Genomic DNA, 19,877 nt, shown 5'->3' on the forward strand with positions numbered 1-19,877 from the left:
TATTGTCATCCACTCATGATCTGCCACTATTCCAAGCATTCTCTTAATTTAACCAGTTATTTTTTTAATGTACTGTTTTTTGTTTATTTATTTACTTTTGAGAGAAGAAACGGCCGAGAAAGAGGGAGACAGAGAATCCCACGCAGGATCTGCAATAACCAGAACCAGTTGTGGGACTTGAACTCACGAACCTTGAGATCCTGACCTGAGCTGATATCGAGTCGGAACCTTAACCGACTGACCCACCCAAGAGCCCCTAACCAGTGATTTTAAAATAATCTGCCCTGCTTAACCTATGATGAATGAATGTCTTGATCTCTTCCTCTTGTATGAAGAGAGTCTCCAAAAATAAAATGGTAGTAATAATTAACCCCAGAACACATCAAGAAAATCTCCACTGACTCAAGCTGGGTCGCCATAGCCACCCAGCCTGTAGTCTCAGGTGTTCTGACTGAAACCCTTGCATTCTCCGTGGGTCTTCCGGGTCACCTTCAGAGAATAGAGGTTTTTCAGCCCAAGTGATAATTACGTGAGCAACCTCGTAAACCTGTTAATCCTTCCCTAAATCCTCCAATCGGGCCGCCTTTATCCCTCTCGGTGTTCTCAGTTCCCTATTTTTTCTCTCGACAGGAAGTAACTCTCTTTTTCTTTTCTCATGCTTGTCTTAATCCAGAAGTTCTTTGGGCTCACTGTTTGGTGGGGGTACTCTGAGTCAGTATCCTAGTACCCTCAGCAGCTTAGTATCGCTCAACAACACGCCCCCCCCGCCGCCTCTCACTAAGAAGGGCTCACGGGGATCCTGCCGCTCCCCTCCCCGCATTGCCCCCCTCCGCGGGCCCGTCCCTGCCCTGCGCCCGGCCAACCAATCCCTGGCTCCACTCCCTTTGCGTCACAATGGCGCCCTCGTGGCCCCGCCCCCGGACGCCAGCCGCGGAGGCCCCGCCCCGCAGCGCTCATTGCGTCTTTCCGGCTCCGTGTTGGAAGTAGCACTGCGCCGTGTCTTCCTGGAGAAGAAGGTGGGGTTCCGTGGGGAAACCGACTGGCGGTCACGCCGGCAGCCGGAAGTGGGGTGGGGGCGCGGGCTCCCGGGGCTGCTGCTCCCGGGTGCTGGGGTACAGGGTCGAGCGGGGACCGGGCAAGCCCAGAACGGCGGGGCTGCTGGAAGCGCCGCGTGCGCCCCACGGGCGGGAGTTGTGCACTCGGGCCTACCGCGCGCCAGACCCCGCCTCTCGGAGGCCCCGCCCAGGGCGCGCTGCCAGGGGTTTCCATGGTGATGGTAAACAAGCCTCAACTGCCTCCGCTACAACTGCCAAGTTCCCCGCGTTCCACCCTCTAGGTGCTCGGAGGGACGACCGTGGTGCCGGATGTGAAGAAGAGCGGGAGCGTGGAGACTCGGAGCCCGAGGTGAGGGGCGGGACGGGCGGTGGGTCCGAGGCTGAAGGGCCTCACAGCTGGGACCAACAGGGAACTGGGCCCTTTGGGGGTGGGGACAGTGGGGCTGAGATTTGGGGTTGGGGGAGGTTAGGTCTGAAGTCAAGGGCTCACATGCAGGGACCGAATGGAGACTGGACACACGGCCTGGGAACGGCGGAGCTGAGAATTGGGGTCGGGGGGAGTGGGGTCAGAGGTCAAGGGCTTTACACTGGGGGAGTGGACCACGGGGCTGAGATCAAGGACTTTACACTCGAAGACTGGACCGCAGGACTGAGATTTAGGACCAAGGGAGGCAGGGCCCGCGGTGAAGAAGGGAGAAAAGGCCTTGTACGGAGGACTGCAGGGGAAGCAGAGCTTGAGCGCCCCTGCCAGGAATACCGTGAGGGCATCCGGCGACCGTGGGAGAGGGGCTTCATTTAAAAATGAAAGCAGTACTTTCACGTGGTTGAGTTGCACCGGACTGGTTGGGAGTTGACTCCTCCCCCCTCCCACGTTCCCGCTCGCTGAGCCTCCACTTTCGATCTTTGCGGCCTTTTCTTCCTCTCCGGGCGGCGTGTGTGCCCTGATCGCCGGTGTGCGTTTGTCTCCTGTCCTTGGAGGTATAGTGTTTGCATTTTGGGTGAAACTCTGGTTCTCGTTATCTTTGCCTGGTGGCCACATTTCAGCCGAGCGAGATTAATCGGCCATTTCTTTCTCCTTGTGCTTTATTTCTTTGTATCCTTGAATATATTTTTTGCTGATTCTTGACTGTGCCTGAGAAACTTCTGGACTCTCCCGGCGCCCGCGTTGCGCCCTCTACCTTCAGTGTACCCGCGTGGTTCACTGAAAGTGGCTCTGGGCGGCCTGGTGACGCCGAGCGAGTCGCGCGGGGACTCGACGGACCCTGGTCTTTCATAGAAACGGTTGGGAGGCCACGGGCCCCTCCCCGTTGATCTGTACCTTTAAGGGGCTCTCAGAACCCACCCACCCCCCCCCCCAGCTGCCTGCCAGACAAATCCCCAGGCCTGGGAGGGCCCCCTTCCCTCCCCAGCGCCCCACGCCGCCCTCCAGCTCCTGCAGGACCCCCGCCCGGCGTGTCTTCGGTCCCGGCCCGCCTGCCCGCGGGACTCCTTTCTCAGTAGCTTCCTTCCCCGGAGGCCCTAGGACGAAAGAACGTGCTTCCTTCTCTAGTTTTCGCAACTATTTGTGGGGCGTCCGGGCTCTTGCCTGCTACTGCGGGCCGCGTGCGTGGCGGGAGAGGAGCCCGCGAGCGGCAGCGCGCTAAGGGGGGAACCGCCGGATGGGGGTGGGGAGCGCCGAGGGGTCCGGAGCCTAGTGGAGCCGGGAGAGGTTTGAAGACTGCAAATAATACTCCTTTCAATTCAAAACAACGTCGAAATCACCTATCTTAGTGTAATTCTCACTATTACACGTTTTTAAAGGTTAACTTTATTTCTGAATTTCTAGTGAGAATGAAAATACCTCGGGTTCTCCAATTAGATAAAAATATATTAGGATATGTCAGTGAAAAGTGATGTGATGTTTTCAGTGTTAATGTCTAGAGAAGATTTGTCATTTTAAAATATGTGAGTAATTTCCTACTTTTAATAAATATTGGGAGAGTGCTGATGTTACTAATTAATATTTAAGCGAGTCCATCTTTAGTTATCTCTGGTGCCCGTATGCATTTCTGTAAATTGATTCGGCTCATTGTGTATTATGGTGTCTTTATTTTTTCTCTTTTAACATTCTTTTTGTGGTATTGCTTTTTTTAAATTGACAAGTGACTGGCATTCACTTGAGTATTGTTACAAAGCTCCCTTTAAACATAAAATATTGAAGTAAAAATGTGAATTGATTTGAGTGAAAAGATTAATTAAATAAATAGGTTAGTCCTCAGATGTGGCCAAAATTGTGAAGGAGATTGTGGAGACCTATGGTGCCCATCGAGGGTAGTAAGTTCATGGAGGGGTTACAAAAACGGGAGGAGGGCTCCTCAGTCTGAGCTCTGGTTTTCAGACTCTTGTCGGAGCACATTAATTGACCCTTACTAGGTCTAGGCACAGAGCTAGGAGTTTCACCATGTTTTTAAGTCACATGCTCGTGAGTAGTCTCGTAAGGGGGACGTATTGCTGTTCTCCCTGTTACAGATGAGAAAATGGAGGCCAAGGGGAAAATGAAGTCACTTCCCCCGGGGGAGGTATACAGCTGGGAATTAGGACTCACGTCTGTCAGACGGGAACAGCCCTACTCTGTCAAGGACCCTGCCCCCCAGTTTATTGCCCTGAATTGCCGTTCTTGGGGAAAACAAGAGGCTGGTCAGAGGGAGAATCAGGCCTCACCTGAGACCAGTCTGGCTTATTTTACAACTAATTCCAGACATAATAAGGGTCTTACTCATAAATATTTCAGCTTACATTTCTACGGATCTTTAAAAAATATAACTGCAATACTATTATCACACCTGAAGAAATGCTAATTCTTTGAGATCATTAAGTACCCCGTGTTCAAGTGTACCTGACTCTACAATAAATATTTTTTTACAGCTGGCTTGAATTGGAATCTAGACAAGGTCACACCTTGTATCTGGGAGAGCTATCTCACTCTTTTAATTCAGAGCAGTGCTGTCCAACGGAAATACAATGCGAACCACGTGTAATTTCACATTTTTTAATAGTAAAAAGAAACTGGTGTAGTTCATTGTAATAATTTAGTTTAATGTAATATATATGCAAAATATTTGCTCATGTAATTTTAAATTATATTTTCACTTTTTTCAAAATCCAGTGCATACGGCACCTCTCAGTTTGTACCAGCCACATTTTAAGTGTGGCAAGTAGCTTCCTTATTAGTGCAATCTAGAGGTATTTTTTTCTTCTTTGTTAAACGAATTGGGTATGGTGTCAGAGTTCCTTCCTCAGGCTTTGGCTTTTTCTGATTACATTCAATGGCGTTTGAATCTCTGACCTCTGCATTTCCTGTGAAATGGTAGTTAGGGTTCTGTTGAGATTTTCTTTTTGGAAAGAAGACTTCACTGGAGGTGCTGTGTACTCCTGCCTGAGGCACTTCTTGGCACTCCCCCTTTGTGAAGTTAGCAGCCATTGATGGTCTTTTCCCTAGATCTTTTGTTTTGTTGATGTTTCCAAAATAGTGATAACTTTAAATATTGCTTCTCATTTATTTGCAGGAATACTTCTATAGGGAGGTAATTTTCTTTGTTAATCATTTGATTACTGTAAGTTGTATGTTATTAATGGCAAGGTTAAGTTTTTGATTCATTCCTTATGTTTATCAATATCTAACAATTTATTGAATCTCTAGCAGGTGCCAAAGACCCTTTTTCTGGTGTCTTTATGATGTGCTTTAATCCACTGTGGCTTTTAGTCTCTTTGGTGCACAAATTATCCAATCTCTGGCCAGTGGGAGCCTTTCAAATTGGTTCCTGACTTTGACAGGAAAGACCTCAGTGGTCTTTGATACCTTCCTTATTAAATGGGTCCACTTCCTTATTAAGTAGGTCCATTTATTCAACTGGACTTATAGTGATAGGCAGTTGGGTTGTTTCTAGCCTTTTCCTATTAGAAGTAGAACCGAGATGAATAGGCTTTGCAGGTGTCTTTGCTTTTTTTGGCCATTTAATATTTCCACAAACGGTATTTAAAAGTGCCTGCTTATCTGTAGCCTTGCCAAGGTAATGCGGTTTCAAAATTCTGTATTTTTTGCCAATATGGTAGGTATTTTAAATGTTATTTCATATCAGATTTTATCTTAAATGGGTAAAGTTGAGCATCTTTTCATGTTTAAGGTAATTTCTTTTTCTGTCTACTATACCTCTAGTCCATTTTCCTTTTTGGGTAGTTGGATTTTGTCTCTTTTTAGATGCTCTTTATATGTTAGGGATATTAATGCTTTGGGAAAAAAATGCAAATATCGTTCCCACTTTAGCATTGGTATTTTTGTTTAGCTTAGTATTTTTTAGCTATTCATAAGAGGTTTGGAGGTTTTTGTTTTGGGTTTTGTTTGTATTTATGCAATTAAATTTTTTAGTGTTTTCCCATATTCTGGGTTTGGGGTCATGGTTAGGAAAGTTTTCCCTACTTCCAGTTTATGGAATTCATCTATTTTCTTTCTTTTCTTTTTTCCGTGTGTAGGATATTGCTTAGCATTTCTCATAAAACGTGAAAAATTCTTAGTTAACTCATTCCCCTTCATTAATACGTCAGTGTGACAGACTGTAGGGATTGACTTTGAAATGATGAGCTACAATTGCATTCCAAGAATAAACCCAACTTGGTCATGATTATTTCTTTGTATATTGCTGGATTTGGTTGCTGATAATTTCTTCAGGAGCTTTTTATCTGAGTTCATGAGGAAAATTAGCCTGTGAATCTTGATAAACTAATTCTAACACTCTTGGGAATGGAAAATCAAATCAGGTTGATTGTTGAGCAAAACAAAAATGCAGATGGAAACAAAGCTTTATAAGTTTAAAAAAACATCCATATGGACTTGGGCTAAGAAAAAGATCTCTTAAAACGGTACAAAAAGTGATAATGATGAATGGGTTAAAAAAGAAAAGACTAGAATGGAAAGTTCTGAATTCCCATTAAGTTTCTCAGACAGTTATGCCTCTTTTACAGAAATCCTCACCTAGTGTGAATATTAAAAATTTCTGTTGCACTGTCTCCTGCTAAGTCCATCTGCATTGCAAAGATGTTCCATTATTGACGTCTCCACAGGTCTTTGTTCTGCTTTACACAATATTTAGTTAGAATTACACTATCCAATAGAATATGAATGACAAATGTAATTTCATTTTTGAGATATAATTCACATACCATACAGTTCACCTAGTACAAATGAGAGGTTTTTAGTAAATTCACAGCATTGTAAAAACCACCATTACCTAATTCAAGAATATTTTACATTGAAACACGCTTAAGCATTCTTGGGGTACATCCTGCTTGGGCATGGTGTATAACCTTTCTTACATGTTGCTGGATTCAGTTTGTAGTATTTTGTTGAGGAATTTTGCACCTTTATTCATAACAGATATTAGTATGTAGTTACCTCTTCCTGTCAAATCTGTTTTGTTTGGTTTTGGTATCAGAGTGTTCAGTTTGTTAAAGGGGTGCCATAACAAAGTACTCTAGACTGGGTATCTTAACAGAAGTTTGTAGTCTTGCAGTTACAGAGTCCAGAAGTCCTAGATGAAGGCATCAGCAGGGCTGGCTCCCTCTGAGGGCCATGAGGAAATGATACATTCCGGACCTCTCTCCTTGCTTTGTTAGATAGCTGTCTTCTCTTTCTTATGTCAGCTTGTCTGTGTCCAAATTTCCCATTGGAAGGACACCAGCCATAATGGATTATGGCCCACTCTAATGATGAAATTTTCAACCCATAAAGCAGGGTAATATTGGCCTTGTAGAATGAGTTGGGATGTGTTTTAATATTTTAATTTAGTATATGTATTTTGATTAACTGTTATCTAAAATATTCCAACATGTAGTCAATGTTTTAAAATTGAGCTATGTTACATTCTTGTTTTAATCTTTGCAATTCGGTGTGCGTTTTATACTTAACAGCACATCTCAATTTGTACTTGTCACATTTCAAGTGTTCAGTAGGCACATGTGGTTAACGGCTATCATATTTTTATCCTTTGTACCCAATTTGTTCTTTTTCCAAGCAGTTTTTTCTATACTTGAAACTTAAATTTAGAAGTTCTAGCAACATATGCCTAGGTTATGTCTTTTAAAAATATCTGTTGGGAACCACACAACCATGTTTATCTTAAGCCAGGAAAATCTCCTTCCATTATTTATCTGTTCTATTTGTGTCTTTCTCTTTCTGGGATCCCTGTTGTTGACATGTTATTTCTTTTGTCTCGTGTTACATCTTGTGTCCTCCAAATTTCATATCTTTTTCCCTTTGTTTCTGTTTTTTTCTCTTTGAGATATTTCTTGCACTTATTTTTCAGGCCACTATCCATGCTTTCAGTTTATTACTAACTTTATAAACTCAAAATTTGATTGTTAGTACTAAAAAGTGTTGTATTCTGTAACTGAGTATCTGAAAGTGCTCTTTTTTTTCTGTTAAAAAATGTATGGTTTTGTTCAGCACTTCTCATTCCCTGATAACTGTTTTAAGCTGTTGTCTAAATGCATGGTATTCTCTCCGGGTGCTTGAGTCACTCTCATGTGCATTGTCCATTCCTTTCCTCTTGGTTCTGTTCTCCACTCTCCCAGGGCAGTGTGCTCTGGTCCCCTGAGCAGCAAACATTGAACACAAGCTGCTACAGCAGTCTCCGCTCCTCTGGCAGCTGCCTGGGACCTGACAAGGTGTCAGCTCTCCACAGAGCCCCAGGAGGAAGCTCTAGGCCCCTTAAGGGACAGTTGGCATGTACTGCAGCCATGGCTCCGGGAGACTATGAGTGTAACCCCCACAAGCCTTCCTGAATGTGGGATCTAAATGGTCACCCACCCAGGGAGGGGCTGCTTACTCCAGGGGAGAGAGCTACAGGCGGGTTGGTAGGGGAGGTGGTTCGGAGATGGTCTTAGCAGTTGTATTTTAACAGGTCCCCCTCCCCCCCTTTATATTTCTTAGCTAGGCTAGAATCATATTTCCTACTGTGGATGGGGGAGCACTACCAATTAATAGAGATGATGAATGCCTCACTTGAGAACAGATTTTACCTTTAGCAGTGGAAGTCAAATAGCAGTGGGTTTTTTTTGTTTTTTTTAGGAAAACTTCACCTGATACATTTTTTTCCTCTCATAATTTGGATGTCATCTTTGGATTCCATCTGTGGAATGCAGTCAATAATATCCTAGAGCAAGAGTGCTAGTTCTATGTTGGATAAAAATTTGTCCCTTATGTTAATTTTAATACAAGTAATAGAATTTACCTAACATTGTATTATACTGTTTTTGCTTTTTAGTTAACACAGATTTTGCAAAATGAACACTGAGAGAAACAGTGAATTATCACCCCAGACTTAGCTACAGTACATAAACTAAAGGGCTTAATAGTTAAAAGATAATGGAAAACAGCTTTCCTGTTTCTTACAGCTCATCTATATCCCCTTTTTGTGGATAAAAATATAGTAACAACAATAAACACTTAGAACGTTAAATTAGTTAGTGATCCATCTACAGCTTCTCTTTAACAGCTCTGAGATAGCTTTGTGTATTGAACTTGGTTTGTTGTACAAATTAGGGTCAGAATTCTCACACTTCAGAAGCATGAGCCTCTTGAAAATTTTGGTACAACTGTGTGGGGGTGTGCTTTCTTGAAGCAGCTCGTTCAGACCTAGGTCATATTCTCAAGAGAGTGACGGTAAGAAGTGTTTAAGAGCCACTGACTTTATAAAATTGCTAGGTTAGAAGAGATTTGGTTTGTAATGTAATTTCCAGTGGAACAGGAATACTATCCATATAAAGAATTTGAACAAGCATTCAGGGGGGAATAAGCAGGGTAATGTTCAAAGGAGCAAAAGATACTATTTTCTAAATTCTGCTTTTGAACCCTACATATTTACCAGGGGGAAAAAGTTTCACATCCCCCCCCCCCCCCCCACGCTTCTGGTTTCTTTAAGTGTCACTTCCTCAGATCCCCAGTGTACATTAATCCCCATTTTCTAGTTTTGGGCCATTCAGATTTTGTCATCATACATTTATTTCTTTATTGATTTCCTAGTCCACTGTTCTGTGGACCTAGCACAGCGCCTGCATTTTGTAAGTGCACAATATTTCTGGGTTAATGACTCCCAATTTGGTAAATTGTATCTACTGCGCATCACTCAAATCCTTTCACAATTGCTTCATTTCTATCACAATGTTTTTATTGCAGGGTACCATTAGTTTTTCCTAAACTTGTGTCATTGCTTCCCATCTCTATGCATCTGTTCCCACCATTAGTTTTCCAGATAACAGCTAGACTGTTCTGTTGAAAAGCAAAAACTCAAATTTACAACACATTCCATTTTGAAACTATTAAGTGACTTCTCATTGGCCTTAGACTAAAGTACAAAATACCAAACCAGGCTTTCAAAGCTGTGTGGAGGATCTTCCTCTTTTCATCGGTCTCAGATCTTCTCTGCTTTCCTCTTTTCATTGGTCTCAGCACAACATGCTCCCGTGTCTTCGGTACTTGTTTTTCCTTCACCAGGCAGGAACCATATCATGGCTGATAAATTATTAACAGCCACCTCCCTCATATCACCAACCAGTTAAGCCAAGAAGGCATATGTAAAACTACTTAACCGCAAGAAATATATTCAAATAAGTGAGAAAATGCACACCAGTCGTATAGATTACCAAGAATATATTTTGAGGAGGTTTTTAAGATGTGAAATTAAGGGGTGCCTGGGTTAAGCATCCAATCTTGACTCGGGTCATGATCTCACGGTTTGGGAGTTCAAGCCAGTGTCAGGCTCTGAGGCTCAGCACTGACAATAAGGAGCCTGCTTGGGATTCTCTCTCTGGCTCCCTTTCTCTGCCCCTTCTTTGCTCATACTCTTTCTCTCAAAATAAACTTTTTAAAAAAGTGAAATAAATGCTTACAAAGCAGTCAGGGTACCTCAGTTCTGTAGAGATACTTTTCCAAAAACAAGCCAATTTTGTGGTTCATTCTTCAAAATACTGTTTTGCTTCTCTTGAGTTCAGTTTTTAGTGCCTGTGTCTTTCCATGGGAGGCTGGATTTTTTAATCATATCATCCACCCAGCTTCAACAATTACCAGTCAAGGACAGTTTTTCTTTACATCCCCCACCTAATAATTTTTAAGCAAATTCCAGCAAACATACTATTTCATCTCCCAATAGTTCCAAGTGAATCTCTAGAAATGTATTTTTTAAACATAACTATAATTCTGTATCTAAAAGAAGTAAATGTAATACTTTAATGCCTTAAAGTTTTTAGTCAGTGTCCAGAAATGTCTTAAATGTTTATCAATTTGTTTGACTCAAAATCCAAATATGCCCCCGTGTACTGTGCATTTGGTACTTGGTCTTTCCCCCGTGTACTTGGTCTTTTCCCTTGGAGCTGTTTTCTAATGGACTGAACTCATCTGTCCTTGTAGAATTTCCCCCAGTCTGGCTTTGCATACTCTCACCTAGTAGGTTCCTCTTACCTATAAATCCTATTTATTTCACAGTTATTTCTAGTAAGTAGATTCATAGTTTTTTCTTTTCTTAAATAATTTCATTACTGAAGGTGTTTAACATAGGAAAGTAGAGACAAAAATATAATGAAACTCCATGTACCCATCACCCAGTTTCAATAATTAAATCATGGCCCCTGTTGGTTTCATCTGTAATCCCACTCAGATTTAGAAACATTCTAGGTATCAAATATATCTCTTAAGTAATGACTCCAGAAATAAAATTGCAGCACCAAAATTAACAACTAAAATTTTTAAATTCTTTGAAATAATTCAGTCACTGTTCACACTGCAGTTGCTTTAGTAATTATTTTCAAGATCGTATGAATTCGGATTCAGGGCTTCATGAAATGTAGTTCTTTTTCGTGTATTAAGAATTGCGAGTCTTAAAATTAATCTTTTAAATTGATGCAAAATATTTATAGGCGTTCATGGCCAAATATATAAAACAAGACTATATATAAAGAGGTAAAGAAGTTCTACCTTTTGTCCATTAGTTTCCATTCTAATTTCTTTCAAAGAAGTTTGGTGTATTTTCCCTCAGTTTTTTTGTTTGTTTTTTGTTTTGTTTTGTTTTGTTTTTTTGAGTTTACGGTTTCTCCTTCCACCTAAACCGTGCCGATCTACTCCTCTCCTGCGGTGTTACTCTGGACTTTTCCCCCCATCTTGGCATCTTTCCTGAAAACTCAGTCAGAACGGTCTTCCTCGTTGCTTTTCTTCCCTCCTTCCTCCCACTTCCTGCTTGGGCCGACCGCGCGGGCCGCGGGCCGCACCTGCAGGACGCGTTTCCATTGGTGACATCTTGGCGGGCCCATCGGTGGCACTTCCTCCTTTACACCCCGTGACCCACGTCCGGCCCGCCGCCCTCAGTCACGCGGCCTCTGCCTCCGGGACGCAGCCCCGCGCGCCGGCCTTCCGGACTCCGGACCCGTCGTGGTGAGCCGCCGCGAGCGGACGACCCCCACCCACCCGCTCATCCACCCTCACCCAGCCCCCAGTACACCCCCACCGCCCCCGGCGAGTCCCGGGAACTCATTTTCCCCTCCTCCGCAACTCCCCACCCCCACCCTGCCTGCTCCAGGAACTCTTTCTTCCCCCTCGTTGCCCCAGGAACTCTTCTCCCCCCGCGTCCCTTCTGCCCCAGGAAGTCCCCCCGATCCGACTCAGGAGCTCCGCCCCCCAACGGGTCCAGGGAAACTCTTTCCTGGCCGCCCCAGAAAGCGCCCCCCTCCCAGGCCCCGACTCGGGAGCTCCGCCCCCTCCCCCGCGGCTCCGGGAAGCCGGGACGGAGAACACTGGCCCCACCTCACTCCCTCCTCGGCGGCCTAGAAGTTCCCACTCCCGCCTCCGTAAGCTCCCCCTCCCCCCCGCCTTTCTCTCCTCCCACCACCAGGCCCGGGAAGCCTTCGCCTCTTGACCTCTTTCCCCCTCCCCCCTCCCGCGCGGCCCGTGAAGCCTCCCCCCCCCCTCCCTCGGCTCGTCCCGCCCCCGCCCCGGAAGCTCCCGCTGATCCCGCCCAGGCCGCGCGACAGGGCGCTCCGGGGTCTCGCCTTCCTGTGGGGCTTAGCCGAGCGTAGGTTGTCGGATCCGCCAGGTAGACGACGAGTGAGCCCCCGCTCTGCACTTCGTCTGCGTACCCCCGCCCCAGGAGCTCAGCGCCTGAGACCGCAGCTGTGCTTCCCGCCGAAATCGCTCAGACGCGCCCCTGGCGGCCCGCGGCTGCAAGCTTAAGAGCGCAGTTTCAATTTCAGGTTAATAACAAAAGGAGACGCACCTGGACTTTCCCGGAGCCTTCTGCGTTTTTAAGCGTCGGGTGGAATTAGGGGTCCTTTGGCCGTAAACCGCGCTTGTTTGAAAATAGAACTCAGTCCTGCTCCTCTCAGCGGTAAGTCTTAGAGCAAAAATGTCAACTGTGTAATCCTGAGGCAGCGTCTCTTGCTCACTGTGGTTTTAAGAGTAGAACTGTTTGAGTAATTAAGATACTCAGGACAACCTTGCTCTAGTGTGCCACCAGCTGTAGGTTAATATTTATTTACAAATAAGGGTGAAATTGCTCCTTAGGCTCTACTGCAACACAGACGTAAATAAAAGGGTGAAGCCACGGTCCCTCTGAATACCCACCCCTTCCTGAACAGAGGATGGGGGTTTAAGCCGGCCTGTGTACTCCGTAGATAAACCTAATCAGTCATGGCACTCAGAGGCCCGCCCTGTTTATCTTGATTGGATCTACCTGAATCCGAACTAAATCCCGTCTAACCAGTACAGTGAAGGAGAGAGCACATTCTGGAGAGCCTCCCAGGAGCCTTAGGAGTCTGTTATAAATGCAGAATTTTGCCCTATCTCACGTACGTTGTTTCAGAATCTCACATTTTAACAACATCCTGTACAGTACAGATAATTTGAATCTCCAGTTGCGGGACCTAAGAGCAGTATATTTTCACACTCCAGCGATTACAACGTGTGCTCGTGTGAGACCCGTGCTCTCTATCAGTGCTTCAACGTGTGTGTTCGCGGGCATGCGAGCCCCATTTCAGTCTTGTGAAAATTGGCTTCAGCGTGTCTGGCCGCTCCTACGCGTGCATGTACAAGGAGGGTCCCCCACGATGTTGGTCTGCAGACCACACTGGAAGGAACCAGGAGCTGGGGTAAACCATATAAAAGAAGGTATTCAGGTCATTTAAGATGCCTGAGTTCTACCTCTCAGATTCCACTGGGGGCTAGCAGGAGGGACGTTTGAAGCTTTTTGAAAACCATCTTCCAGAGAATTTGAAATTAAATACCTTTTATACAGGTTCCCCCAACGCTTCCGGGATAGTATCTTATGTAATAATCACAGGAGGCTATAAAGACAAGTTTATCTTTAACACGAGGCACTTAAGCGAAATTAACTTGACTTTCCCGGTTTTACCTTTCCCAAACTAAGAATGTAGTTTAGTTCTCCAGTGTACTCCTGAACTTCATATATCCTGATCCTTTGGGACACCTTCATCACTTGGCTGTGGGTGATGGTAGTAATGTTTTTCCTACTGAAAAGCATATTTTAACATATACTTACATTCTTGTCAGTTAATTAAAATATCAACATCAGAGCAAATACAGGTCACAAGAAATGAAGTTTATCAAACAAAACTGGGAAGGAAAGACTTGGGTATCTCCACCCTGAACCTCAGGGAGTCTTACAAATTGTAAATTCTGTTAAATAGTTTCTGGCAAGCAGACTGTGGCGCTCCTCCCAGTAAAGGTCTGGCAGCTTCTGGAGTCTCTCACCTCCTGCCCCTGAGGTCCCTACCAGGAACTTTTCTGGCCTTGTTCCACCCCCTCCCTGAAGAAGCCCCTCCCACCCTTAGTATTTAGATATCCTCACAGAGCTTAGAGTTTTCTAAGTCTCATCTAGGCTAGTGAGTGTTTTCTTGCTGTTATCCTTTGTATTACCATATGAAAAGGTAAATCTTTTAAATGCTATGGGGGCTGTCCTGGGTGTGTTCTTTAATTATGGAAGCTTCATGGCTTTAAAAGAATTGCTGCCCAACCTGCTCTTCCCTGGAGAAAAGGAGCTGGAGCCCATCCTAGCCCCGGCACCACCATCCCTGTTTGCTCTGGTGAGTGCTGGGCCACTGAGGCAGACGGCCATATCGCTCTTTTTTAGGACAATTCGTTACCTACCAGGAGTGTCTCCGACTGTGGGCATCCCCTCCCCCCCGGGTTGTTCTTTAAGGTGAGCTCTTTTAAGAAAAGTAATTTCGGTTTACGTTTGGTATATTTAAGTAGGAGATTTTTAAAGCATGAAGTAAAAGCTTTATCATTAGCTTTAAATCTAAGCGCAGAAATCTATAGCACTCTTTTACTGAGTTTTAGTTAATGTCTTGAGCACTGTAAAACTCTACAAGGAATCCAAATGTAGAAGATTCTGAGGGCAGAGTGAGGATATTGAATTATGTTTGCATCTAAAATTAGGTTTGAGTTTCATTGAAAGAATACGGAATTACATGTCATAGGATTTCTTGCAAGAAGTGGAACAGAAAAATAATTCCGGAGTATAAATAAACTTTTGTAGATAGGTGTTTGAGAAAAGAATGCTCTTCTCCTTTCCTTCAGAGAAGTCACTTTGTTTTTGAAACTTTCTTTTCTGAAGTAAAACACTTCTAATTTGTAATGTATTGTTAGGTATTTTAAGTAATTCTTCTATGAAGTGTTTGTGTTCGCTTATGCTTCCTGCATGTCTTTCAGCCTAGACTGCCATATTGTAGAGGGAGGTGTTGACCTCACATGGCCATCAGTTAATCTCTTGCTAATCTTGGGCCTGCTCTGTCGGGGGTGGGGCCACAGTGACCAATGGAACCGACACAGCTTGTTCCCGGTAGGCTTTCCAAGCAGTTTTGAAGACACATTTTGAACAAATCAGAGCAAGAATGTTATGGGAGTGTAGAACCATGAGACTTAATTCAAAGGGGAAGATCTTGTGGAAAGGTAATATGTTTGAGCTGAGACCTTAAGGATTAGTAGGATTTGACTAGACAGAAGGTTGGGTGGAGTGTATTTGGAGAGAGAATTAATTATCACGTGTGTCAAATGCAAGGGAGCAGAAAGCCTGGCACATTCCAGGCATAGGAAAATGGATAAAGGAGGGTTTTTGTTTTTTTGTTTCTTTGTGTTTTTTTTTGTAAATAGGAGTGATGTAAGCTAGATAATTGTGTTTGTTGCAGGCCAAAGTTGCAAGGTCTAAGCGACCCATTAGCACTGTGGTTTGTGTTCCACTGCCGGTGGGAAGCCACTGAGAACTTGGAACAGGAGAATGACATAAAGCCAGTTTTAGGAGAACACTTGAGCTGCAGATTGGGTTGCAGTAAGGGCTAGCCATTACACTTGGAGAAGTTTAAGAACCAGGTAAGAGTATCCTGGCATGGGCTGTTGGTACTGGAATTTAGAAATGAGGAAGTAGAAATGAATATGAGGGCAATGCAGAAAGAAAAAGTTTGACAGTTGAAATCACAAAGGAAGGAATTATTGAGTCCTTACTGTGTCGAGAAATGGCTAGGGACTGCGTATAGAATTGTGAGAAACTTATTTGTTGAACTCGAGTTCCTGAATAGGATTTGGGAAATGTGGGTTAGGGTGGTGAGTGGGATCATTACAGAGAGAATGAATTCATTGGATTTGAATTCATGGGGTGAAGTTGTCCAAGGATTATTTCACTTTCTTTGTAGAACCTCGGGATGGCAGGTAAAGCTATTTATACCCGCAGCCAGAGTGCTATAGAAGAGTGTCAGAGAAAAAGGCTGCTTTCATTTGTGGTGTATAGGGGCTGTGGATTAGTTTTGTATACCAGTCTGGGCCTCAGGAAGCATAAGGCTGGGGACTTGAGTGTCTTTGGCCCAGAGCTAGTTGACCTTGATCTTGTGAGGCTGCCTAGAAAAGGACTCACCCAAGTCCAGTGGTATCCCTGCAGTTGAATGTTGAGGAAGGACTCCCTGGAAGAAGCTGAGAGAACCTATTTCGGGAATTAATAGGAAAACCAGGAGATGGTTACATCATAAGAGCCAGAGGGAGAAAGGATTTCCCAAGGGAGTTGCTTAAATCCTGCTGCGGGAACAAGTAAAATGAAGACAAAAAAAACCCTCTTTTCTTCCTAGTGGAGTGAAAGGTTTTGCCCTTTTAATGGTAAGGAGTAGAGGTGACAGTAGAGGCCTGCCATCTGAGATTTTACTGAGAGGATCAGTAAATCAGGAAGTAGCTGGAGGCAAAGTTGGTGTCAGGGAAGGTATATTATGGCGTTGGTATAAATTGGCATATAATTGGTATAAATGCGCATTCTGTGTTTAGTGAAGAGACCGTGAAGATCAAGAATTTCTCCGGGGTGAATGGAGTTGGGACCAGAGCAGGACTGTGATCCTGCTAATGATGTCAGCTAATAGGAGAAGCAACTTCTTGCTTATAAATTTTTAGACTTTATGGCAGTTTCTTCACATCGTTCCCATTCTTTGAACTAGATGATCACCCAAAGATGAGGGAAGATTAGGTGAGGTTGCCACAGGTTACACAGGGCTTTGGGAGATTGGGGTTGGTGGTAGAACTTAGGCAGTATTGAGGGCCCATTTTAAGGTTGGTGACCCTGATTCTACGGTAGTCATTCCCAATTGGGAGCCGTTTTACCCCCAGGGAACATCTGGGAATGTCTGGAGACATTTGGGGGTTGTCACAACTGGAGAGGGGTGCCTTTGGCAGCTAGGGTAGAGGCCAGGGATGCTGCCTGACACTCTACGGTGCACAGGCCTGTTTCCCACAACAAGGAACTGTGTGGTCCAAAATGTGTGCCACTAGCCACTCAGTACAACCATGAAACAGATAGTTAATCTTCCTGGGCTGTTTTACTGGGCACAAACGATAAAGGAGAAAGAGCATATGAATTCCATTTGTTGTAGGGGGAAGGACTGAAATCATTACAAAATTATCCTTTCTCACGTTAGCAGTTTTAAAAATAAGTGCTGCATAGAGTGATTTTGTCAAATATTTAAATTACTATAAATCATAACGATTCAAAATGGTAGTTTGTCAGTAATTGTTTTTCCTTTATACTAGTGCAGTTGAACCTTTCATATGTTACAAATTTGCTCTGCCTTTTCTCTAATAACCAGAAAATGCCCTTGCTCTAACGTGACCGGTACTAATTCCTCTATGATCATGGCACTTACCCTCTTGCCTTTTATTTTAGCAATGTAATCTCATGTTTTCCTCCAGTTCTGAAAAGTTCTCTTTTTCTAGATATTGGCTTATTTCATTCTTTTGTCTTCTCTTCTAGAACTTAAAATAATTGACCGTTAGAAGTGATAGGTTTTGGCTTCAAAGCTTCCATATTGCTATTTTATTTTTCTAAGTCTCCTAATTCTTTTTCTGTCTGAATAATATGTACATTTGGGGGGGAGACCTTGGATTGAATCTCAGCTCAAATGTATTTTGTATATTTTCTTAACATTTAATTTTGCTTCTCTTTTTTCGTCTGCAAAATCAGAAAAACAACATTTACTGCATATTCTTGTACATAATAAATGAAAAATTATGTAAAGTAGTTTTTGCTTTTTTTTCAGCCACAAAAAGCTGCACCCAAGCTTGTTTGACGTCAGTCCTCTCAAGTGTCCATGATGCTGGGCCCCGAGGGAGGTGAAGGCTTTGTGGTCAAGCTCCGTGGCCTGCCCTGGTCCTGCTCTGTTGAGGATGTGCAGAATTTCCTTTCTGACTGCACAATACATGATGGGGCTGCAGGCGTTCATTTCATCTACACTAGAGAAGGCAGGCAGAGTGGTGAGGCTTTTGTTGAACTTGAATCAGAAGATGATGTAAAAATGGCCCTTAAAAAAGACAGGGAAAGCATGGGACACCGGTACATTGAGGTGTTCAAGTCCCACAGAACCGAGATGGATTGGGTGTTGAAGCACAGTGGTCCAAACAGTGCCGACACCGCCAATGATGGCTTCGTGCGGCTTCGAGGACTCCCATTTGGATGCACCAAGGAAGAAATTGTTCAGTTCTTCTCAGGGTTGGAAATTGTGCCAAACGGGATCACATTGCCTGTGGACCCCGAGGGCAAGATTACAGGGGAAGCCTTTGTGCAGTTTGCCTCACAGGAGTTAGCTGAGAAGGCCCTAGGGAAGCACAAGGAGAGAATAGGGCACAGGTATATTGAAGTGTTCAAGAGCAGTCAGGAAGAAGTTAGGTCATACTCGGATCCCCCTCTGAAGTTCATGTCTGTACAGCGGCCAGGGCCCTATGACCGCCCTGGCACGGCCAGGAGGTATATTGGCATTGTCAAGCAAGCAGGCCTGGAGAGGATGAGGTCTGGTGCTTATAGTGCAGGCTATGGGGGCTATGAGGAGTACAGCGGCCTCAGCGATGGCTACGGCTTCACCACTGATCTCTTTGGGAGAGACCTCAGTTACTGTCTCTCAGGCATGTATGACCACAGATACGGAGACGGCGAGTTCACTGTCCAGAGTACCACTGGACACTGTGTCCACATGAGAGGGCTACCATACAAAGCCACAGAGAACGACATTTACAACTTCTTCTCTCCACTCAACCCTGTGAGAGTCCATATTGAGATTGGCCCTGATGGAAGAGTGACGGGCGAAGCCGATGTTGAGTTTGCCACTCACGAAGAAGCTGTGGCAGCAATGTCCAAAGACCGGGCCAACATGCAACACAGATACATAGAACTTTTCCTGAATTCCACAACTGGGGCCAGCAATGGGGCGTACAGCAGCCAGATGATGCAAGGCATGGGGGTGTCGGCCCAGTCCACTTACAGTGGCCTCGAGAGCCAGTCTGTGAGTGGCTGTTATGGGGCTGGCTATGGAGGCCAGAACAGCATGGGTGGATATGACTAGTTTTGTAGGAGCATTTGAGTTATTGCAATCAAATTTTCACAGGCAGCCAACAAGCAGTGAAAAGCAATTATTACTCTAGAGGAAGCTGTGGGACCCATTTTGCACCATGAGTTTGTGAAATCTGGATTAAAAAATTACCTCTTCAGTGTTTTCTCATGCAAACTTTCTTCTAGCATGTGATATTGAGTAAACTAAAACTATTTTCAGCTTTTCTCAATTAACATTTTGGTAGTGTACTTCAGAGTGATGTTATCTGAGTTAAAGTAGTTTTGAGTACATTAAATGGATCTTTTACACCACATCACCGTGAACACATTGGGGAGACGTACTTTTTTGGAAAACTCAAGGTGCTAGATCCCTAATTCAAAGAGGAACATTTCTCATGTTTGTTCATTCTAGTTTATTTTCATTTAAAATCTTTTAGGTTAAGTTTAAGCTTTTAAAAATAAGTTAGTTTTGAAAATTGAGACACATTACTAATACTGTAGGAATTGGTGAGGCCTTGACTTAAAACTTTCTTTGTACTGTGATTTCCTTTTGGGTGTATTTTGCTAAGTGAAACTTGTTAAATTTTTTTGTTAACTAAATTTTTTTCTTAAAATAAAGATTTTTCCACAATGACTGGCACCGACTATATACTCACCAAAAAGTAGCAAAATGGGTGGTTGAAGAGAAGAACTTGCTTTAATACTGCTGTATTTCAGTGTGAATTTCAAAATAATTTAGCACATGAAATCTAAGATTTCCCTCTATTCCTATACCACGGTTAAATTAAAAGTTTGGTTTTTAAAATGTTAAATATGAGTGGTGGAAATGGTGACTGGAAACGCATCCCAGAGTATTAAAATAGAAGCACACAGTCCCAGCCTCCTGTGAGACTAGAGTGCTGTTCTTGATCAGTTATTTGTTGTGTCCTGCTCTTCC

General features: G+C 44.0%; 1 protein-coding gene across 12 annotated transcripts; it reads left to right on the top strand.

Annotated features, from left to right (window-relative positions):
- Nucleotides 1-942: 942 nt before the first annotated feature.
- HNRNPF (heterogeneous nuclear ribonucleoprotein F) lies at nt 943-19,574 on the top strand. Of its 12 annotated transcripts, XM_027062578.2 has the most exons (6): nt 1,100-1,404; nt 11,355-11,511; nt 11,686-11,924; nt 12,327-12,460; nt 14,222-14,290; nt 17,658-19,574. In XM_027062578.2, exon 6 carries the CDS (start codon nt 17,709-17,711, stop codon nt 18,951-18,953), a length of 1,245 nt encoding a protein of 414 aa, XP_026918379.1. In that variant the 5' UTR covers nt 1,100-1,404; nt 11,355-11,511; nt 11,686-11,924; nt 12,327-12,460; nt 14,222-14,290; nt 17,658-17,708; the 3' UTR covers nt 18,954-19,574. The 12 variants fall into 12 exon arrangements, with proteins under 12 accessions (XP_014924528.1, XP_014924526.1, XP_014924524.1 ...); XM_015069038.3 differs by lacking the exons at nt 11,355-11,511; nt 11,686-11,924 and adding an exon at nt 966-1,016 and having other exon boundaries at nt 1,337-1,404; XM_027062582.2 differs by lacking the exon at nt 14,222-14,290 and having other exon boundaries at nt 1,268-1,404.
- Nucleotides 19,575-19,877: the final 303 nt, after the last annotated feature.

The sequence above is a fragment of the Acinonyx jubatus genome, chromosome D2 (assembly GCF_027475565.1).
Source record: "Acinonyx jubatus isolate Ajub_Pintada_27869175 chromosome D2, VMU_Ajub_asm_v1.0, whole genome shotgun sequence".
NCBI lineage: Eukaryota > Metazoa > Chordata > Mammalia > Carnivora > Felidae > Acinonyx > Acinonyx jubatus.